The sequence below is a fragment of the Lepidothrix coronata genome, unplaced genomic scaffold, assembly GCF_001604755.1.
Source record: "Lepidothrix coronata isolate B3197 unplaced genomic scaffold, Lepidothrix_coronata-1.0 Scaffold8, whole genome shotgun sequence".
NCBI lineage: Eukaryota > Metazoa > Chordata > Aves > Passeriformes > Pipridae > Lepidothrix > Lepidothrix coronata.
In genome coordinates this window covers 11,376,191-11,396,641 of record NW_016690188.1, presented here as the reverse complement: position 1 = coordinate 11,396,641, position 20,451 = coordinate 11,376,191, and the positions used below count along the sequence as shown (strand labels likewise).

General features: G+C 41.2%; 1 protein-coding gene across 2 annotated transcripts in view; it reads right to left on the bottom strand.

The window, feature by feature from the left end:
* Positions 1-300: 300 nt before the first annotated feature.
* The window catches only part of ANTXRL (anthrax toxin receptor-like), a 58,649-nt gene continuing 38,498 nt past the window's right edge, over positions 301-20,451 (bottom strand). For both annotated transcript variants that reach the window (XM_017804194.1, XM_017804195.1), the window contains exon 18: positions 301-5,417. In XM_017804194.1, coding sequence (XP_017659683.1) covers positions 5,187-5,417 — 231 coding nt within the window. In that variant the 3' untranslated portion in view covers positions 301-5,186. The remainder of the gene's footprint in view (positions 5,418-20,451) is intronic.

The window sequence follows — 20,451 nt, the reverse complement described above, 5'->3', positions numbered from 1 at the left end:
TCTACCGTTTCAAAAAAACAATGGCTTACCTTTGAATTAGGCAAAGATTGGAATTCTCAGGCCAGAAACATGAAACTGAGGCACAGAACATACCCTTGTCTCTAGTTAAATAATGAATCAGTAGCAAGTTGGGAATGGGAATTCTGACTGCCCAACTCCACATTCTTCTCCTGACCAATGGCTGAGCTGATTAGAAAGACAGTACAGACAAGCTACCCACATCTTCATTCACGAAGCCTAGCCATGACAGACAAGCTTATCACCTCTTAAAATGACCCTGCAATGAAATTCTCTGTAGTGTTTAACCAGTAAGCACTTTTATTGTTGATTTTGAATTCATTAAGACTACATTATGTTGGATTATAAGACTTTGGCTACATCTCCCACATTTTCATGCAGGCATTACATTTGCAAGGTTTTCTCAGAAAAATGGAGCACATGCCTAAAATGCATAAAGGTTATATGATTATAACATGGAAGCAGCATGTCAGTTACAGAACTTTGTAGCACGTGTACCAGTAACAAACCCATACCCCCATGTAAAGCTTCTTTGTCCCTCAAAAATCCAACTGCTCCCTCTGTCCCTCATCTCCATGCCCCAGCTGTGTATCAGCCACATCCCCACTGTTTTGAAAACACACATCTTTCTAAACAAAAACAAAACAAACAAACAATTGAGTACAGTATATTTTTCCCCCTTAAAAACTAAAACATTTCTCCTTCACTACTCCCCCTTTTTCCTCCTAAATGAAAAATCTATCATAATCTACACTGTTATATGTCAGGAATCTCTATTGCATTATTCAAAAGTATATCAGTAACAAAATTCTAAACAAACTAGGATGACCCAAAAATTCCCCTTACCCCAAAACTACAGAGAACTGAAAATACTATACTGCATTATCACACTTGCATGCGTGTATCCTGAGCCACCTCTATTTATTCACCTTGAGCCCCTTTTAATAAATAACTGTCCAGCAGTAACATCCAGAAGTGTGCTGTCTCCTCCAAATTAAACTCTATATTTACAGAAGTAGGGCTGTTTTCTCAGTGAAATGTTTCTTTAAAAAAACAAACAACAACACAACAAAACAAAGTAATAACAATAAAAACAGCATACGATTAAAGAGAGAAAGCATATTACTGATCATGTTGTCTAAAGACCAACAGGAGTGAAAAGCATTAGGAGCACCAGGTGCACATGCATTTGAACTGGTACAGTTCATGAAATAATGTCATTCATTGTTATGCTCACTCTTTCAGATGAGGAGCTGATTCTTTTCCTTTCTTTTTTTTCTTTTTTACATTTAGGACCGTCTGCTCTGCAGGCTACTCTCACAGATGGCAACACATGCACTGAGGTTGAAAGATGGCCATAAATATGCTTTGATCAATGTGGTTCTGTATCATCTTTAAACACACAGGGTTTCCCTCCCTGCTGCTTTGCACCTTGTGTCATTTCACATCTGTGCTAAGTGTGAGCCAAAGATCCCCTTAATCCATTGCTCTCCTGGATTTGGGGAAACATTAGATACTCGCTTTTTGCAAGTGTCAAATCATGGATTTCCAAACTACTGGAAAATACAAGGGAATCATCCACCACGAGAACATTTCTTAGCAATGTAAGTACTGTAATCACAACTGACATACAAGAATACCAAAACAAACATTGCAGCATGGAGCCAGTTAGAGGGATTTTGCTCCTTCATTTATTTTGCGACAGTTCTCAGCTGATAGACAGCAGTATTCCTGCCTTGATTTCAGTTGGCCTATTTTGATTTATACCAGGTAAAGATCAAGATCAACAGACAGTAAAACAGCAACCAGTTTCTCCTACTGCATTGTTACAATGCCTGAGGTCACTGCAAACAGCTACATTTCTACACAACCAAAAGGCTTTTCTGTAGCCACTGCAGCACATTCATTTCCCCCACCTTTGCAAAGGCAATTCAGTTTGTGTTCACTTTCTCTTCTTCCTGCTTTACCAGCAAACTAAACCTGCAGGGCTCCCGTCACAGAAGCTGCAGCCAAAACTTGAGTTACACACCAAATGCTTAGTTTTCTACATATTCATGCAGGGAACTCCATTTATGCTGAATCTAATTTTCAAATCCATGGTGCTTCCTGCTTTAATCATATCTGATCACCTGGAAGCCCAAGCTGTTCCTATTCTTGCTGCACTTGCAAGTTACGCAGAAATCGTTAGTATCTGTTATCTCTGCAAGACTATGATCCCAGCAAAACAAAAAAGAATATTCCCCTCAACTGCATGTTGGACATGTGACTGTGAGAAGCTCTCTCTTAGCCAACACCTCCACTGTTACTGGTAGTGAGTCAAATTTTACCAACATTAACATCAATGCAAATCTGCAACAACTCTACTCATCCTTTCCAAGATCTGTAGGGGTGCACGACAATACAAAGTCTGGCTCATGGCCTTTTTCTTTAGCTAAACTCTTGACCCATCAGTTCACTAATTTAATCTCATCGCTGCCTGCTGATAAAGAGACTTGGTGTCTACAGAACAGTGGTCTTCTGTGGTCTTCCGACAAGCAGCTAGAACTCTAATGCCATGTTTTGTCCTGGCACAAGAATCAGTTTTATTGCCCTCTGCTATTTCAATTCCTGATTAAATTTGTTGGGTAATTTTTCTTCTACAGCCAATATAAGAAGCTGCTGGGTTCAACTGTACATACACATTATTACAAATAGTCTTAGACTGAGCAAGGTTATTTCCCAAAGGCTTCCATATAACCAACATAAAGTCAGTCAATGATCTCTGCTTGTAAAGCACCTTCCCCCTCATCCAGGTTCCTACCCTCTCCCTGCAGTCATCCAGTTCCTTTCACTGGTGTCAGAAGCAGAGCTTCACCAGAACTGCAGTGGAAAATTGGATCTGTTTTAGTTTCACCTTTCACCAGAAAGAAACAGAGATAAGCGATGACTTTGTATCACACTGGCTGCAAAAGGTCTTTATATTCATAGCAGTGCCACTCTCGAGCAATTTTTGTAAAGGAAAAGAAACCCAACAAAAACCTACACAGTTCCCACACACAAACACAGACACACGCACACACATAGACACACTCTTTTTTCTCTTCCAAACAGAAATCCATTCTTATGAACCAAAATATGCAGACTTATTCAAGTGTCTAAAAAGAATGAGGATAGGGTTGAGTGCATCCCAATTCTCCTTTATGATCACAATGAAGTCACAAGTCAGCAAAGCACTTGAGCATGAGGAAGTTTCTCTTGACCTGCAGGACATTTTAAAACATGCAGAAGTGCTTTGCTGGCTCAGGCCTAAATTAGGAACAGCTCCAGGGGCAGCTAGCACCCACGACTGTAATTCCACTACCTGCACCAATACACATGAGGTAAGAGCATAACTCAAGAGAGCAGAGCAGTGCAAGAGGAGAAAGAGGCTCTGTGGTTCTTCTGAGTTTACATCTGACAGCCTCAGCTGCATACACACGGCATGTCACAGTGATTAGCATAGACTGATGAGAGCTTGGTGTGATGTTCTGCAAGTGGGACTTCCACTGGAAAGACTAAGCCTGATTTCTGTTTGTACCAGTACAACTTTATATGCCTATAGCACCTGCATGAAAAGGTCATAAATCTGGACCAATTCCATGATACAGTTAGTGTTTTATCTTAGACTTATGTGCCAATAACTACTGTGATGTGCTACACACCCACACACAGATGGAGAAATAGATATATGCTGTGTTATAATGCAGCATATCATTAATTCTACAACTATCCTAATAACACAACCAGTGCCAAAGCGAACCAGCACAGGGATTTGCAGTTACCCTCTCCAATACAATATGATAGGTAGTGGTGGAGAAAAAGCAAGCTCAGGTGTTATTTTGATTCACTAGGGAATGCTCTGGGCACAACCCACTCAGGTATTGCTCAGTGAACACTAATCATGGGCTGACCCACAGTCCCGCGTCATAAATTCCCACCTCTGTGTGGGTGCTCACATCTCTTTCTGATGACACCCAGAATTGAGGTCATGGATGAACAGCCACAATGTTTGGGAAATCCTCTAGCCAAACATATGAAACAGGGATAAAAGCTCAAACTCACAGTTCACATCATGCTTCTCAACCACAGGTAGACTGCAAGGTTACATATTATTGGGACCTGGGCTGTCTGAAGAAAGAGCTGCTTATAGAGGAATTTATGTTTGAATCACAAAAGGATCTAGTTCTGCTTGGCAGTAAGATCAAAAGAAAATTTATCTAATTAAATAACAGCAGAATCAGTCCCTCAGTGCTACTGATGTAAGTAACACACGCTGTTTGCATATTACAGCATCTATGCTCAAATTGAATGTATGTTTGCTCCATGTTGGACTATATTTTCTGTAAATGAAAACTAAACACCTAGCCAAAATGCTTTTCTCAAAATTCCTCTGAACTTTGGACAAATATGAACTGAAGTCTTGTCCAACGTTTGGATTTTTAGACCCAGTACCTGGCCTTCAGTGGTTATCCTATGCAACCAAGTCTAAACATATGCTGAGATGGTAGGCTCAAAACTGATTTTTCCAGGTGAAAAAAATGTATCTCGCTTATATGCTAGATTACTGAGCTAGATTATTGGCACATAGTCTCATTTTACCTCATTATTTATATAGGCTTCTTATAACTTTCATAGAAATTCCACCTGCAGAACCAAAGGCAGAAAGTTATCTTTGCAATTATTGATCCATACTAACATCTGGATGCAGTACTGTTAGGGAAAAGAAAGCAAATTCCTCAATGAGCTATGTTTAACCAACCTGCAGGTGGCAGCTATCAAAACCACTGATGCACGTATACCGGCTAAAGTTATTAATGAATGATCTGACATACCAAGTCAGACAAATGTCATATCTAAATAGATTTTCAAATGTATACATACAAAAGGTGCTACTGTATCTAGATGATCATTTTTATTTGTTTCTATATCCCATAGCTCTGAATCTATCCACTGAATGTTTACTCAGCACGTGTGGTATAAATATAGTCATATACTAAAATTGACACTTAGCTATTTTTCTTTTTTTTTTTTTCCTTCTTTTTTTGCTGACCAGCAACAAATTCTGATATCTTTAACTGTAAACCAATACTCAATAAATATGCTGTGTTCAGCAAAGAGACATGTTGTGTCGATCAGGGTTTTGCTGCACTCTAAGCCATAGGCTGCGGGGGTGGGCGTGAAGGAGGAGGTCCAGGAGGGGCTCGGGATGGCGGTGGTCCAGGAGGTGGCTGCCTGGAAGGGGGTTGCAGAGACACAGGAGAAGAAGAAATCCTTGGAGCATTGTTGAGGGGAATATTGTCACGTCGTGGCAGCTTTGGTGGCGGGCTGTAAGGGGCAGGGGTTCCATCCGATTTCACACGAGTGAAGTTTATGCATCTTCCCTAGAGGTAAAGAAAAATTCATTATTTGTAAAAAGAAGATATTTTGACTCATCAGCAGATACTCAAAGAGACTATAAGCAGAGGGGCCAGGCTGCACTTCATCCAGTATTATTCACTGGGTCCTAGACATGACATTTAAACCATGCTGTACTAAAGCTCAGCACTAGAAACCAATGCTTTCCTTGAATTTCAGAGTTCCTGCCTACAGGGAACAGCCTAGGACTGGCTTAAACCAAAAGGGACCACAGCATGACTTGGCTCACATGTGCTCTCTGCAATGCTACTAAAGCTATGAAGAACATGCCCAAAGTGACAGCTCCACCAAAGTCATGCTTGCCTTAGTGGGATCCCTGACTGACAAAGCTGTGCTTGAAAAAGACTCATACAGGATTATACCAGAGGAACAACATTAGCAAAGACATAATCTGTAGCTTTCATTTTCAGAGTGATCCAAGCCTGGTTGGTATCCATGCTTTGAACATTACACTGGGATCGTACATCTGTTTTCTGTGCTCCAATGTAGATGTGGCTTCCCTCAGAAACACCAACAAGGTGTGGGACTTGCACAGACAGCTCTCTAATGAATGTGTTTTCAGAATGGATGTGGGATGCAGGACCTGCAGACTGAAATTTTAAAACAGGAGTAGCTTGGGTTTGAAAAAAATGCAAGCACTGGGGATGTCTTAGTCAACTAGAGGTTAAATGTAAATATTTCAGGGTTTCCTTTAGCCAAAATAAAACTTTGCATAGGTTCCCACTAACCAAGCTCCAGACAGGAAGAGAGACAGACAGACCCCAAAGACCACCTAGCCTTTCCTGTGGGGAGCAGCCAGAGGCTCCTGAGTAATTCAAAACCTACATGGCAACCTCAATCAGACACCTCAGGTAGGCTGTACGCTAGAATCCGCAAACTAAATTCAGCTAAAGGTTATGCCAACATCACCCAAGCAGATTCAGGAGAAGGACTCCAAATATAGAAAACTTATCTCAAAGCTAAGCAGTTGTAGATCACAATTCCCCCCAGCTACCGATGGCTGTGATAACAGGAATACAAGAACCCACACCAGTGACAAATTGCTCTTGGTTCAGTGCTGTCCGGCATGAGAAAACTCTGAAGGTGTTTAGGGAATAGGCTGAGTTTCTGTGGCAAACCCACAAATCACAATTTCCCCTGGAAACCAGGCAAAAACCATCACAGCAGCACCACAACTATCCGTTCTGTTAAGTGACTTCCAATGCCTGCACCTTTATTCATGAAAACTATTTCTTTAAAAAGAAGGGAATCCCTCAAGTCTATGGCTTCTCTGAAGGAAGGCAAGCAGCATTTCAATAGAAGCTTGTGTAAGCTCCAGGGAGCTCAGAAAATGACTCAACAAATGTACTAACACCCAAAGGGTACCACCCTACCACTTAGTTGGACGGGATGGCTCGGGGATTCAAGAGCTCAGCTGCCGACATGAGTTGTTTGAATGGGCATGTTGTTGCCTGCACATGAGACATACTGAGTAGTTCTCTGTCCCAGCTTTCGGCATCACAATTCACCACTACACTTAAACAACAGCATCATGAGTAGGATAAAATTGCCTTTCTATAAATCCAGGCTTGTTACAGCAGACTTTGGTCATGAACTAGGCAATACTGTACTGGGGCCAGAGTCTTTTCATGGAGGCAAATGACAAAAGCCAAGGTCTTGGTTACTTCTGCAACAAAGATAAACTACTGGATCAAAAAAATCCAAGTCAATGCTTTGCTCCACTCCATCACAGAACTCAAGTTCTCACCAGCATTGCAGTGAGCAGCCCTTCTTCTTAGCTATTTGTCTTCTGCTGTGCTTAACTCTATTCAGAGCACATTTGGAAATTCAGCACTATTTACTGACATGCAATGAATGTTACATATATATTTAACAGTTGTACATCAGATTCATTAAAGGAAACTCAGCCTTGTTATTTATAAACTTATGAATTTAGAACAGTTAAAGAATCAGGACAAAAGTAAAAAAAAAAAAAAAGAAAAAAAAAAGGTCAGAGGTACTCATACGAGATGCACCATATGGGGAAGGAAAAAATTTAGGACAGAACAATCTCCCTCACAGTAAATGCAAAGCTGAAACCCAACACTAGTGCTTTTGCTTACAAGCCTTTCCTGCTTCTCCGCTGTGTCTCTCTCCCAAACATCAATTCCAAATATATTCATAGTCTATAATCAAAGGGGATCCCATAAATCTGTTTGCATTACTTTCACTTCAGTTAAAGTGATAGGCGACGTCAAACTGCTGCCAGTTTCTGCCACACTCACTGATTTGTCAGACAGATGGGTAATTTAAAGGCCATGCGCTGCATTGTGTCATGAAAAATACGGTTGGGTTGGGGGAGTCTGACAGATAGAGGCTTGGAAGATCGATGTATGTATTGTGACACTTCCTCACAAAAGATTATCGGTGTTAGCCTACAATCTCATATATCAAAGACTTCTGGTGAATACTGGAGCAAATCCTCCTGAGCACTTCAAGCAGCCATTGATAAAATGAGGCCGAACTCTCAGCCAGCGTTAGGATTAACAGCTGAAAGGGAAAGGGAAGAACAAATGATATTAAATCATAAGTGATAGTTTGGACTTATCAAGTGTATTTCATCAAAGGATTTCTAGGTTGAAGAAGCCCTCCACATATCACAGTTTCCTAATAACAGAGGGCCACTGCTATAATAACACGTGCATCCCTCTGGGGTTAGTTTATAAAAAGATCCATGATGTTTCTCAAATAAACATGCTAACCACAGGATTTTTAATATTTTCTGTTTGAAAGAATTAAGTAATTTCCTCTCCGAAGGCATATAAAGGCTTTTAAACCCTGGAGAACAAGGACAGAAATGAAGTATCCTGCACACTTATCTCTGCTCTTCCTGCACAGAGTATTAACAGGGATTAAGAGCCATCCCAGTTTAGTAGTGGAAATAGTATATTTTTTCCAGAAGCATGGTATACACTTAGTGTTTCAGGGAAGGTGTCAGAGTTGCAAGGTGCAGCAGTACCAGGGTGATCTCAGGCACAGCCGCTGTATTGTTTTCTAGGAGGCAGATGATCTGCGTAAATCCAGTTCTGTCTGGTTTCGGCCCCGCTCCCAGTGCAGCATCGCTCAGATGGTGCGACCCACACCGCGTACTGTCATTCAAGCACCAACTGAAGGTCAGCAATGTGCCATATGGAGTTACGCCCTTACTTCAGCTCACATCTGCACAGTCTTCCTAATGCACAATTATTTTGCCTTCCCATATGTCCATCCACTTGTTAGGCTCTTGTTATGCTGCTTGCCAAATTGGCTTTTCAAAAAGTACAAATACTGAAGCAGCAGGATCTGCCCTTGTCCCAACTTCAGCTTTCATCCCAGTGTAACAATCACATGTGCAATTCAGGCACTTTGTACTTCTAGGCAACGCCTCCTCGACCACCTAGGATGTGTTTTTGTGTGTGGTTTAAGGGGGGGGGGGAAGGAAGGGAGGAACCTCTTGAAAGCCATTGCATCATGTTGCTGGGCTACTTCCATCACAGTGCTCAGTACATCATTCCCCAGCACTCATTTCTCCAAAATATCTAGCTACTACTCAGCAAGTTTTCAGTAGAAAGAATCCAGGCAATTCAAAGTGTCTCTTCACCCATGATACTAAGAGCACTTCAGCAAAAAGAATTTAAAAAATCCAGGCCCATCGAGCAGTAGCTGCCCTTTTCTCTCTTCATCTTAATACACGCATTGTTTTTTAACAAAAATCCAGTTTCATCTATGTGCATACCAGAGTGTTTGTACACATAAAAGTATGCCTGTTTCTTATTTTTAGCTACATTAGTTGACTTAATAAAAGATATTCTTCCTGTTGCAAATCTTGAGTTTCCATTCCCTCTTGGTTTTGCTTATAGAGTCTCATTGCTGCAATTCTGAATTGCAGAGGTGACAGAAAAAGAGTTGGCTTCATTTAGTTTACTGAATTTTCTTGGTCTTTGACCTTGTAAGAATATATTACTTGCCTTTACATTTTAGAATGGATTAAAATAAAAGAATTCCTTTAAAATTTGAGCATAGCCATGCAATACACTATACCACCAAATTAAAAAAACAAAGTAGCTCCCAGTAAGGAAGTATTAAAGTTTTTATTATTTTTTAATAAAAGTATTATTTAGGATGCTGAAACATAAAATGAACATAATTTCCTTAGGCTCAACTGAATAATCACCTCTCTCTCTCTCCAATTTTGTTTATGGATGTCACTGGGATGACTCTGCCAGCTTGCTGTGGACATGGTTTGTCAGCATGTAGCTTCACTTCCTAAATATCTATTGATAGTTCAGTGTAAAAATGTAGCTCTAAAACTTAAAAGAATAGATTCAGGCTTTTATGCTACCTCTAAAATCACAAGAGTGAGCATCTACAAGTGAAGCATCAGCTAAGTGAAGATTTTGATCCACACATCCAGAAAACCATGGGATATATACCTTTAAGATCACTGACAATGAAAAAATTGGATCTTGGAAAAATTAGGGATTACCCTGTCCTCTAATCAAGAACAGAAGTCTTCTAGCAGAAACACCTACACAGAATATCCTAAACAAGCCACTATGGGAAACTCATTTAGCAAATTTATTTATAGAGGTAGATTATGAATACAATAATTGTACACAGAAAGAGCAGAACTGAGGTGGTACAGAGCTTTCACTATTCGAGTTCCCTGGGCAAGTGTCAGGATTAGCAGCTGGTTCCTCAGGAGCCAGGATCTATGTGCATCAGCCTTTGCCAAAAGCTTCCTCACACTGCACTGCTTCACGCTGACTGTGCGCTCAACATGTCACGGCTCATTAAAACCTTCATGGATTTCCTGGGAATTGCACTGATTACCCTGAAGCATACAGGCTAGAAATTAGTGAGCTGCTGAAACAGTTTGTCACGTAAAACCTAAGGCTGCCTGGTTTTCAGGCATATACAAGTAACTTTTACTAACTCCTACTTTTACATTTGGGACACAGATATGGTTTTTATATTGAAAAATAAAGTACTGGAAGTGTCAGAGATTCCCATATCACCAATTTGGTGACTGACCATGGTTCCAGGCCAATAAATATGTAATTTATCATTATTTTCTAATTATATTACTTAATGATTAAGTTCTAATTATCAATATCAATTATACTGTGGTTATTGCATTAATCATTAACAATTAATTTATTAAATTATAATTAATTTTTATATGTAGGCATTTTAAGTTATTAGGTCTCAAATCAAAACATTAAATATCATCAAGTTAAAATATTTGTTTTCATGACAACCTGACTCATTTACATATCTTCCAGTTTAATAAGTCCTCTCTTGTAAAGAACAATTTTCTGGGAATCTATTTGGTAGTTCCGTAGCATTGCCTATAATTATGGTAATCCTAAACAATGAAAAGATAAAGAGAAAATGGGGTTGACTGAAGAGAGGAGGATTTTAAAAGTAAGGTCCAGTAAAGTGACAGTGTCCAACAATGAGAATGTAATTATTTCCTTTCATGTTGCTTTTAAAAAGGAAAATCAGTTCAGCCCATTCTTGATCCAGTGTATTAGCTGGTCTTTTTATAAGTAAACTCATATCCCTTCTGCTTCCTCCTTCCATGACTGAGTTATTGGAGGGGAAGGAAATCACTGCACTGTGGATCGTGAATCACTCATACTATAAAGTGAGGACCCTATAATGGCCTTAGGCACATCAGATTAATTCAAATCAAAAATTACAAAATGATGAATGCAAATGAACAAGGATGATCCCAGCAGTAGCAGAAAACTGTTTACAGCACAACACGAGTGAGGTAGTGCTGCTAAGAGGTGTAACCTACTGGGCTCACTGAACATGCTTCACACGGCAAAATGAATTAGATTAAGCTTTAAGATGCGGGAGGTAACACAACTTTAAACAGGACACACGTCCTGATGCTGGAAGGGGCAGTGATATTTAAAAGCAGATGAGGCACGTGTGTATCCTTCACAGAGTCTACAAAAACCCTCTTATAAGCAAATCTATGCTTTTTCTCTTACTTTTCAGCTACCAAACTAAACCACCCACAAATCCTGGCTCACTGGTGCAGCACCATGGAGACACAGCATAGAAAGTTAATGCCTGCTTCAGAAACTCTGACTCCCAAGTCCCAAACAATAAGATAGCTGCACATGGACCAGGAACTGATCCCACTGTGACAGTGAGACACAGCTAAGCAATGTCTTGGGCTACTAACACACTCAGAAAAAAACCTATTGTCTCAGCCAGGGTATGGCCAGCATTGCTGCCCAGAAAGCCCAGGGAAGATGCCTGAGCACCTCTCATAGAGGCAAAGGGGCACCAGCCTTGATTTGTAAAGGGGCTGGGAGAAGAAATCCTTCAGAAGCCCAGTATGCCCTCAGACACTCTGGCTGTGGGAGCCAAATAGCTGAGAAAATAGGATTTATGGGGTGAGGAAGGGAGGAGGGAGCACAGGAGCTCCTCTTTTGACATAAAATGTGTGATAATCCCATCTAGAGGATCCCCTAGGGACCATGGGAGGTATGTTGCCAGGGCAAACTCACAAACAGATCCATGGCATGCACTGCACATAACAGCAGCAATAAAAGTGATCTTTCGGTTCACTTGCTGGTCAATGGAAAAGTCAACAACAACCAAAAGTCTTCATTTTTCAGGCAAAATAAGTATGTCAAAATAAATTTAATTCAGGATTGAAACACATTCATTTCAAAATAACTTTGAGTTTTGGACAGAAAAGGTGTTTCAAAACAGAAATTGAAAATACTGAAACTTATTCAATGGGTATTTTTTCCACTTCAGCTAATTCTACTAACATGAAAAAACATTTACAGCTTTTAGTCAAAACAAAGACAGTCTTATGGAAAGCAGCGTTCAAATCTACTAGGGAATTAAAACAGGAACTGTTTTGCAGTAAGATTAATAGCTGCAGTATCCCAGGCTACTGTAGCTTCTTTAATCAGAATACCAGGAGCTGAATACAATCAAGTACTGATAGTTTCCCAAGAGACAAGCATCTGCAGACACTAGTCCCCAGTTCGCAGTCCCAACTGTGCACAGCACCGCTTGAAAGGAATGGGTCTTCTGGGCGCAGCCTATTCAGTTAGATTTAACACCAGTGCAGAAATAAACTGAAGAGAAGGGGGCTGCTGCCAATTTACCACTGGAGAAACCAGTCAGTAATGAGGCATCTGAGGGAGGAATAACTCAGCCAGGGAAATCGGCCTTTTAAGCTAGGACCAGGACCCTTCAGCAAAATAAACTTTGTGCTGAACACATCCCTACCATCCAGCTCTCACATGCCTGATTCCACTTTTTCAGCTTAGGCACATAAGAAAAGCGACATGGAGAACCCATCCCAGTCTTGAAGACAGGGCTATTCCAATAATATGCATCACACTCCATTCAGCAGGGAACTGCATATTGTTTCCAGCCTTGCCTCAGCAAGGAAATGCAGCAATGGGCTACAAACACCTCCTGAAAGAATGGCCAGAGTCACAAGATATCTTGCAGGAATGCACAAAACATCACATGTCTTGGACCTTGCTGAGGCTGTGGCTGAAGTAATGCACAGTGCAGACTCATAACAAAGCCTGTTGATTCTGAGCCTTAAAAAAGCTTAAGTGACAAAGGGAACAGAAAAGAAAAACACTGGGCATAATCAAAGTTAAGGTCTATTAGATATACTTTATATTCAGTACCAATCTCAAAGTACAGTCACACCAGACCAAATCCTACCCAAACCTCAGAGAAATACCTCAAGTTAAACCTGCACTCACAACTTGCGATTTACTGCCTTCCTCTTTTCTGACAGCTTTTATGGAGGAGGATCCCAGAGTGGAGGAAGTGAGGAGAGCCACTATCAGGTCATGTCATTTACTCAAGGTTACGCAGGAGAAAAAATGGTATTTACGAGTTCAGGACTCGTGATTCACATCCCTTGTTTTAACCACAGCACCACACATTTCTACACTTGAATGCTGACCAGACTAGAATGTGGTTCAAGAAAAAAACAGCCGTGGTTGGTTTGCAGAAGATTTTCCTCCTTCCTTTGGCGTTTTCAGGGAAAAGGACATTGCATTTGTCCATCTTCTAGAATGGGGAGGGCTTTGGAGCATAGCAACAAAATCAACAAACATTTGCTGGGTGCAACAGGCTCAGCCTTGAGGTATTGGTGGCTTGCTGGCAGCAGCAAATTAGGCCACAAAGGACTGTAACTGGTCTTGCTCAAACTGTAATTAAGTGTCATCATGCTTTCCAGGGTGAATTATTTGACTGTCTCTCAGGAGCAAGCTGGGATTACAGTGTGCACAGGGGAAGAGCAGAATGCTCTTTACCTGCCTAGGGTACAGGATAATGATAGAGACTCAGAGATTTCTGGTGAAAATGGTTATTATTTTTCCTTGCCTCAGACAAAAATGTAAGGCACCACACAGGCTGCCTCTTTGTTTAGAGTCTGGAAACAGATACAAGTATCCCCAACAGTTCTCTGGGTAACTGGCCCTTAAATGGCTCTGCTGCTACCCAAAGCACATAGATGGTAAACCCACAGTTCACAACTTCCTCTGTGCTTATCTCACAAAGATTTTCTTCTCCTGGGATGGGACTCACACAGTTCATTATCAATGCTGGCATACTGGTAAAGCAAAGAAAACCTCTCCTCCCCCAAAAAACTCCTTTGTTAAGATGAATGGCAGATCGCCTTGGGACAACTACCTTATTCTGCTGTAGAAACCTCCAGTGTTGCTGCAAAAACCTCTAAGTGTTTGCAGTCTTGTTGTTCCAGGAACAATTCCTATCCAAGACTAAAACTGGTATATAAAACTGGAACATTCAAAGCAAGACTAAGTTAAGATTAAGACCTAACATACATAGATCTAAGCCCTTCAGGTTGTGTAGTATCTTTGTGTTACTTGTACAGACCGTGATTTGAGGTTTTTTTTTGGTACCACGACATGAATCACAATAGTTTATACATAAGAACAGAGACATCTGAAACTACAGCTCCTCTGTCGAAAGTAATAAAGCAATAACTTTTGATTTTCAGTTATCATTCTGAACAATAACTTTAGTATGAATATTAGTATGAATACACCATCTTACACACTATTTTTTATTTCTGGAGCTTATGAAGAGCTCAAAGTGCTGTTAGGAACATGGTCTCGCCCTCCTAGGATTTATTCTTCATCTCACTTATCACTGTGGAACTACAGCAGAACAGAAGCGAAGTAACTTACGTAAGCTACAGCCAGTGTCTTAACCACAAGGCCAATCCTTCTTCATCCTGTTGTGCACTAAATAACACCAGCCCTGGGACTTGCACCCATCCTTCACAAGAAGGATGTTACCGAACGTGCCTCTGTTTCCCAAAGACATGGACAGGCTACTAGTTTAACCTGGCAGCAGACAGGCAGCATCCACCTCCATAACCTATTTGTGAATTCCTCTTCCACAACAGAAATAACATGATCCTGGCACAAGTGAGAGGTAATGCAGTATGTGGGCTTCTTGCAGGACAGGAAATTCATTAGTCACTGATTACATGTTTCCAGCTGCAGTGCTCAGCACATCCTGGGAACTGTGCATTAGGACATTGGTCCCACATGAGAGAGCGAGAGCTTTTTTCCCTCCGTGCCATCTCTGCTGCAGCAGGAATGAACCTTACAGATACTGGGGTCCTTTGCAAAAAGAAAAAAGAAAGTAGTATAATGGGAGCTACATTTTCATGGAAAGTGACAAAGTGAGATCACCTAATGCAGCAGGCAATGTCCCCGTCTCTTTAATTTTTCAGCAGCTTAAAGATAATTGGCTCCAGAAAGGTTAAGCAAAGGGAGAAAAGCCCCAGTAACAGTCTGAAGGAGCTGTGTGTTGCTTCTCCAGCACCCTGTGTAGCTCTGCCAATTATTACTTGGGCAATTACAACACATCTCCAAGCAAGAGGCAGGGAAGCCTATTAAAAGCCATTACTCGGTCTTGAAGAGAAGTAATTAGAATGAGCTCCACATAGCACTGGTACGTGGGCAGCTACCATGGAGTGACAGGCAGTTGCTGCCATCACTGTGGGTTGCATTCAAACTGCTGACCACCTGTAGGCAGCAGCTATAAAGTAATTACTCGTCATTAATAATCCATAAGCTTGGTGTCCCATCATTCATCTAAGGAGTCCCAACTGCCTGGCAGAACACTACACCTCACAGCTGTAAGGAAAGTAAATACATGTGTTCTCATTATTATTCTGCTGTTGGGAAAACCACAGCACACAGATGTCATGGTCAGCATTACAAGGAATCATGCAAAATTTTAGGGTAATCACACCTTCTGGGCTTTAACAAATCTATCAGATTAAGAGTGATCCCTCTGAAAGGGATGCACAGAATAAGGAACCCAAATACTCTTCATTTCAAAGGCTGCTGTTTAAAATTCCAACTGTTATGTCTTGCTCAAAGTCACACAGTAACTTAATGGTGAAAACTTGAAAGGAGCCAGTCATGGTTTCTAAAATGACCATCAGCTCCTAATTTGTGACATTTTTGGCTGCACAGCAGTCTTTTTATCTTCGGTTTTATGGAACAGAAAAAGGAAAAAAAGCTTTCAGAGTTTTGTACATCAGCCTGCTTCTAGTCCCCTTCCCCAGGGAAGGGCTTTACATGTGCAAAACCACAGGGTAGTACTGCTAAAGTATTGCTTTTTATTAAGTGAAGTCTCATCAGTATACAAGGGTGATGATGATAGCAAAATCTAGTCTACACTCTCACTCTCTGTTTGAGTAACAAAATTTGCAGTGACAATAACGAGATCACTTTCTAAGTCTTTAAAGTAAAAGATGAATTCTGTCTGAGGAGAAAAATGTTGGGTTTTAGTCAAGGTTTCTGGTAAACTGAGCCTCTAAGAATTTCCTGTGTCAGTATGTGTTGAGAGGCAAAATGGAATGGATTTGCTGAAAGCAGCTACTAAACAGACTATTTAAAAGAAGCACCTCACCTTCCTCTCTGCATATACTGGGGGTTTCAATGTTTACTTGCTGGCATTGGTAACAGCCCCACTTTTGATCCATTAGGCCAAGGGGAAGAGCCTGAAACTTATATTTTATAGAGACTATTGACATCCTGCCCTACCAGCTACTGTGGTTTCTACGAAATAATTCAAGATAACCAGACATTAGTATTTCCCAAACTCCAATCTTCAGAGCAGGCCCCTGCAAGCTCAGAAGGACAGTAACATAGTGATGGGAAAGTCCTCAATGAAGTCAGAGTACCTTGAGCAACACACAGGTCATCAGGCCATACGGCCAGTCTGACATATTGCCTGTTGATGGATGAGCAGTCTCCATACTTTAGAGCTTTCTTGGGCCAAAAGAGTGACTGTTGGTCCTCTAAAACCTAGATTTCTGGGGGAGGAAGGGACAAATAGCAGCCTAGCTCCAAGGGGTCCATCACTGCAGCCAGCAGTGGCACAAATGCCTGTGAAGGCTTCACCTTTGTATATTCCTTCAAGGCAGAAAGCCCAGCAACCCACCGCAGAGCCACTAGCCCTTTTCCATCTCTTCACTCCTCTGCTGATGCTGTCTGAGAGCTCAGCAAAAATCCATCCCACAAATAACAGCCTAGCTGCTAATGATGGGGTAGAGCTAAGTGTGTTTATCCACTGCTGTCCCATCTTGATGCAACAGAAACTCCTGCTAGAGTTGACCTGAGGAAGCCAAGTGAGGAGGATCCTGTGACCCTTTACTGAGATTCTTGCCAAACTAATAACAAATTTCAGTGGTGGTGGCATGATATGATCTTGAATGAGGACCAAGAGGAGGAGGTGTCTGTAGAGCCAAGCCAAACACTGTGGGCACAGCTCCCAGGAGAAGAGGCAGAGCTTGTGCTTAGCTGGTTTTCTTTAAACAAAAAAAAGCTCCTGTGACTTTCACAGCCAGTCCTATCAATGTCATCCTGCCTAATATTGACGAGTCATCCATCCTGAGATCCTTTTCTGGGTAAATCTGTGGCAGGCATGAGCCAGGGCAGGGAAGCTCTTGGAGCCTCAGCCAGCTCTGCAGCAAGGCACCCAGAGCATGATGCTACCAGCAGCTCAGTTCCTGCAGCACGAGAGGAACAGGGTAAGGAGGCTGGTGACAAGCCCATTGCTCCCAGAGAGCAGGACTGCATGGCACCACTTGGTCTCAACCAAGGGGATGGGCACAGAAACAAAAACTAAGAGAAAAAACAAGAAGAGGAAGAAAACACAGAAGGAAATGGAAGGGAATGTCTAGGGCAGGAGTCGAAATAAGGCACAGGTAAGGAAAAGAGCAGGTGGTTTGGGAATAGCAAGAGGACCATGACGAAGGAAGAAGCACAGATGGATGGAGAGCAGACCTGGCCACCCAGAACAAAGGACAACAGAAATCCCTTAGAGCAGTCAGTCCTGTATTCGTACACGTGCTTCAGCTTGTATTTCCACTGCAAGGCTCTCAAATACACTCTGGAATGGATTTCATCATATATATATATATATATATATATTAACAGTGACATTTTTAACTTTGCTTCATTGTGGGAGTGGGGAAGAAGTCATGATTTAAAAACCTGGGGTAGCAATACTGCCTTTGCTGTGTGGTTTGTAGATCCAAAGAGAAGAGGCCTGTGTTGTAGGGGAAGATGTTGAACAGCTGTGAAAAAGTGTAGCAGAATTTTGCTTCTCTGTGACAAAGCCAGATGCATTGGTAAATATACAAAACCCAACAAAACTATTACAGAAAGTTTTTCTACAAATATTTTTAAGACTTTTTTTGGGGGAAATAAAAGCTCTCAAACCACAGTATTCATTTTCAAATGGTAAGAGAAATTACACTTTTCAAAATATTTTTAAAGATTTTTTTAATGTCAAAACCAAAAACGAGTTGTCATCTTCCCCCTGTCCCAGAAGCCTTATGAAAAATATTTTTCTCCCTGTACTGTGGATGTTCTCTTCTCCATAATTAGTATTTTCATTATGCAGAAAAAAGTGGTTTGCTATAATTTCATCCAGTGTCTGCAAGAAGGAAACATATGCCCAACTGAAGCAGTAAAAATGGAAAATGAAAATTTTTTTTTCAGTGGAGGTAAACTGTGAAAAAAGTTTGGAAAATGTAACTACAGTGAATCTCGTTACAGTGGGAAACAATCTATATCTCTGGTAACTCCTAAAAATATAAAGGTAATTCTTTGACTCATTCTGGGAACTTCAGAGGTAGGAATTTTACAAGTTATGAATCCAAATGTCACTCCCAAAACAGAGTTAAATTGTGTTTCTTCTGCTTTCTAAGTTTTACTGAACAACCAAGACAGCTATGAAACGACTGTAAAATACACCAAAAAAGGCACACTTGAAAACCACAAAGAACTCTTTCCCCTGCCTCCTACCTGTCCCAATCCCTCAAAAACCCACAAATCTAAGCAATCCCTTACTCCAAGATCACCACACAGCCTCTGGATGTCACAGTCTGGAAGAACACCATGCACTAAGGCATGTTAGGCTGAACTTTCGTGTCTGCCCAATACTACACTAAATCCATTGAGTGCTGTCAGCACAGTTGTACAGGAGTGACCTTGTCTCCTTCTAGGGTGAGTCAAGCAGAGCTGTGGGCTTGTTCCTGGGGCTGCCAGGCTCCTCCATCTCTGCACAGCCAGAGTTTCAAGGTCTCCGTGCTGCTGCTCACTCAGAGCACTGGCCTGATCTTCCCATTCTTCAGCCACAAAGTGTGTGCACATGTGTTTACTCACAGGCACTTAATGTGTACATACAGGTATATTTATACATATATCCCCACCAAAAACCTAACTTACAAGGAGTCAATTCTCTACTGAGAGACTGTTAATAGAGGAGTTACTCAAACAATAAATAATAGCCTTGCTCCTTTCTACACTAATTTTCTCCATGAAATGCAGGCCTGTGATTTTTTTTTTTTAACAGCAGAAGGATGTCATTTTCTTGTTTCACTTTCAATATTCTTCAGCCTTAGTTAATTTCACAGGCCAGGGAACAGAGATGATTCTATGATTCCACTGAATCTGGCTCAATAGGATTCTTTCCACCCTATTTCCCAGATGTACATTTGATTTTTCTAATGTTCTCCCCGATAAAATAATCCTACAGCTCACTCTGTTTTACATTGCCTCTTTTCAGCCCCTTGCTCTCCTCACAGCAGAGCTGAAAGGCAAGGAACTGAGGATCCCTGTTCAGAGTCAGCCCCCTGCATGTTTCTTGACCATGCAGGCTAACAGAGGCTCTGTTGTGCTCTGCACTGATAGAAATGTCCCAGCCAAGGGAGTGAAAGGCAGAGGATAGATTCATATTATACAATGTTAGCTATCAAAATACAGCTGGACCTAAAGAGCCTATTCAGAACCTCTAGATCGTGCTTTAAAAGTAAATAAGGTGTCTCAAACAGCTGCCTTAAAAATGCAGCTTAGTGAAACAGTTAAGACCATTTTACAAAGTAGCATAAGAAGCTGGGTTTGTTCTATTAGTTTCCTTAAAAGCCAAAAGAAAAATGCAAGAGATTAAACTTTAAATACTGAATTGGCATATTTGGTTAATAACTAGACAAACGCCATAATAGGATTTTGCTAAAAGCCAGAAACATGCAAATTATTTGCCCTAGATGATGCAAATTAGGGCTAGTTTTAAATTTTGTTATTAACTTTCAAAATCTGTTATTAGGTGTGAAAGTCACACAGGCAAACAGGCCCAGCATTAGGGCCTCTCTACCACTCCTACCCCAGAAAAGCACTTTACGGCCCCTATTGCCACAACTCTGTAACTGCTTCCCCTGAGAGCAAAGGTGATGAAATGTATGGAGTCTGGCCACAGGGAAGAGAAAGATGCTGCCATCTCTGCTTAGTCCTCATGTTTCAAAGTGCCATCACAGAAATCCAAACCAGCACTCAATTCTTAGGGAGCTGTCCCCTCAGAATAACAAAATAGAGACAACCATAATGGTGCCAGGCTCTCATGAGGAAACTGAGAGCTCTG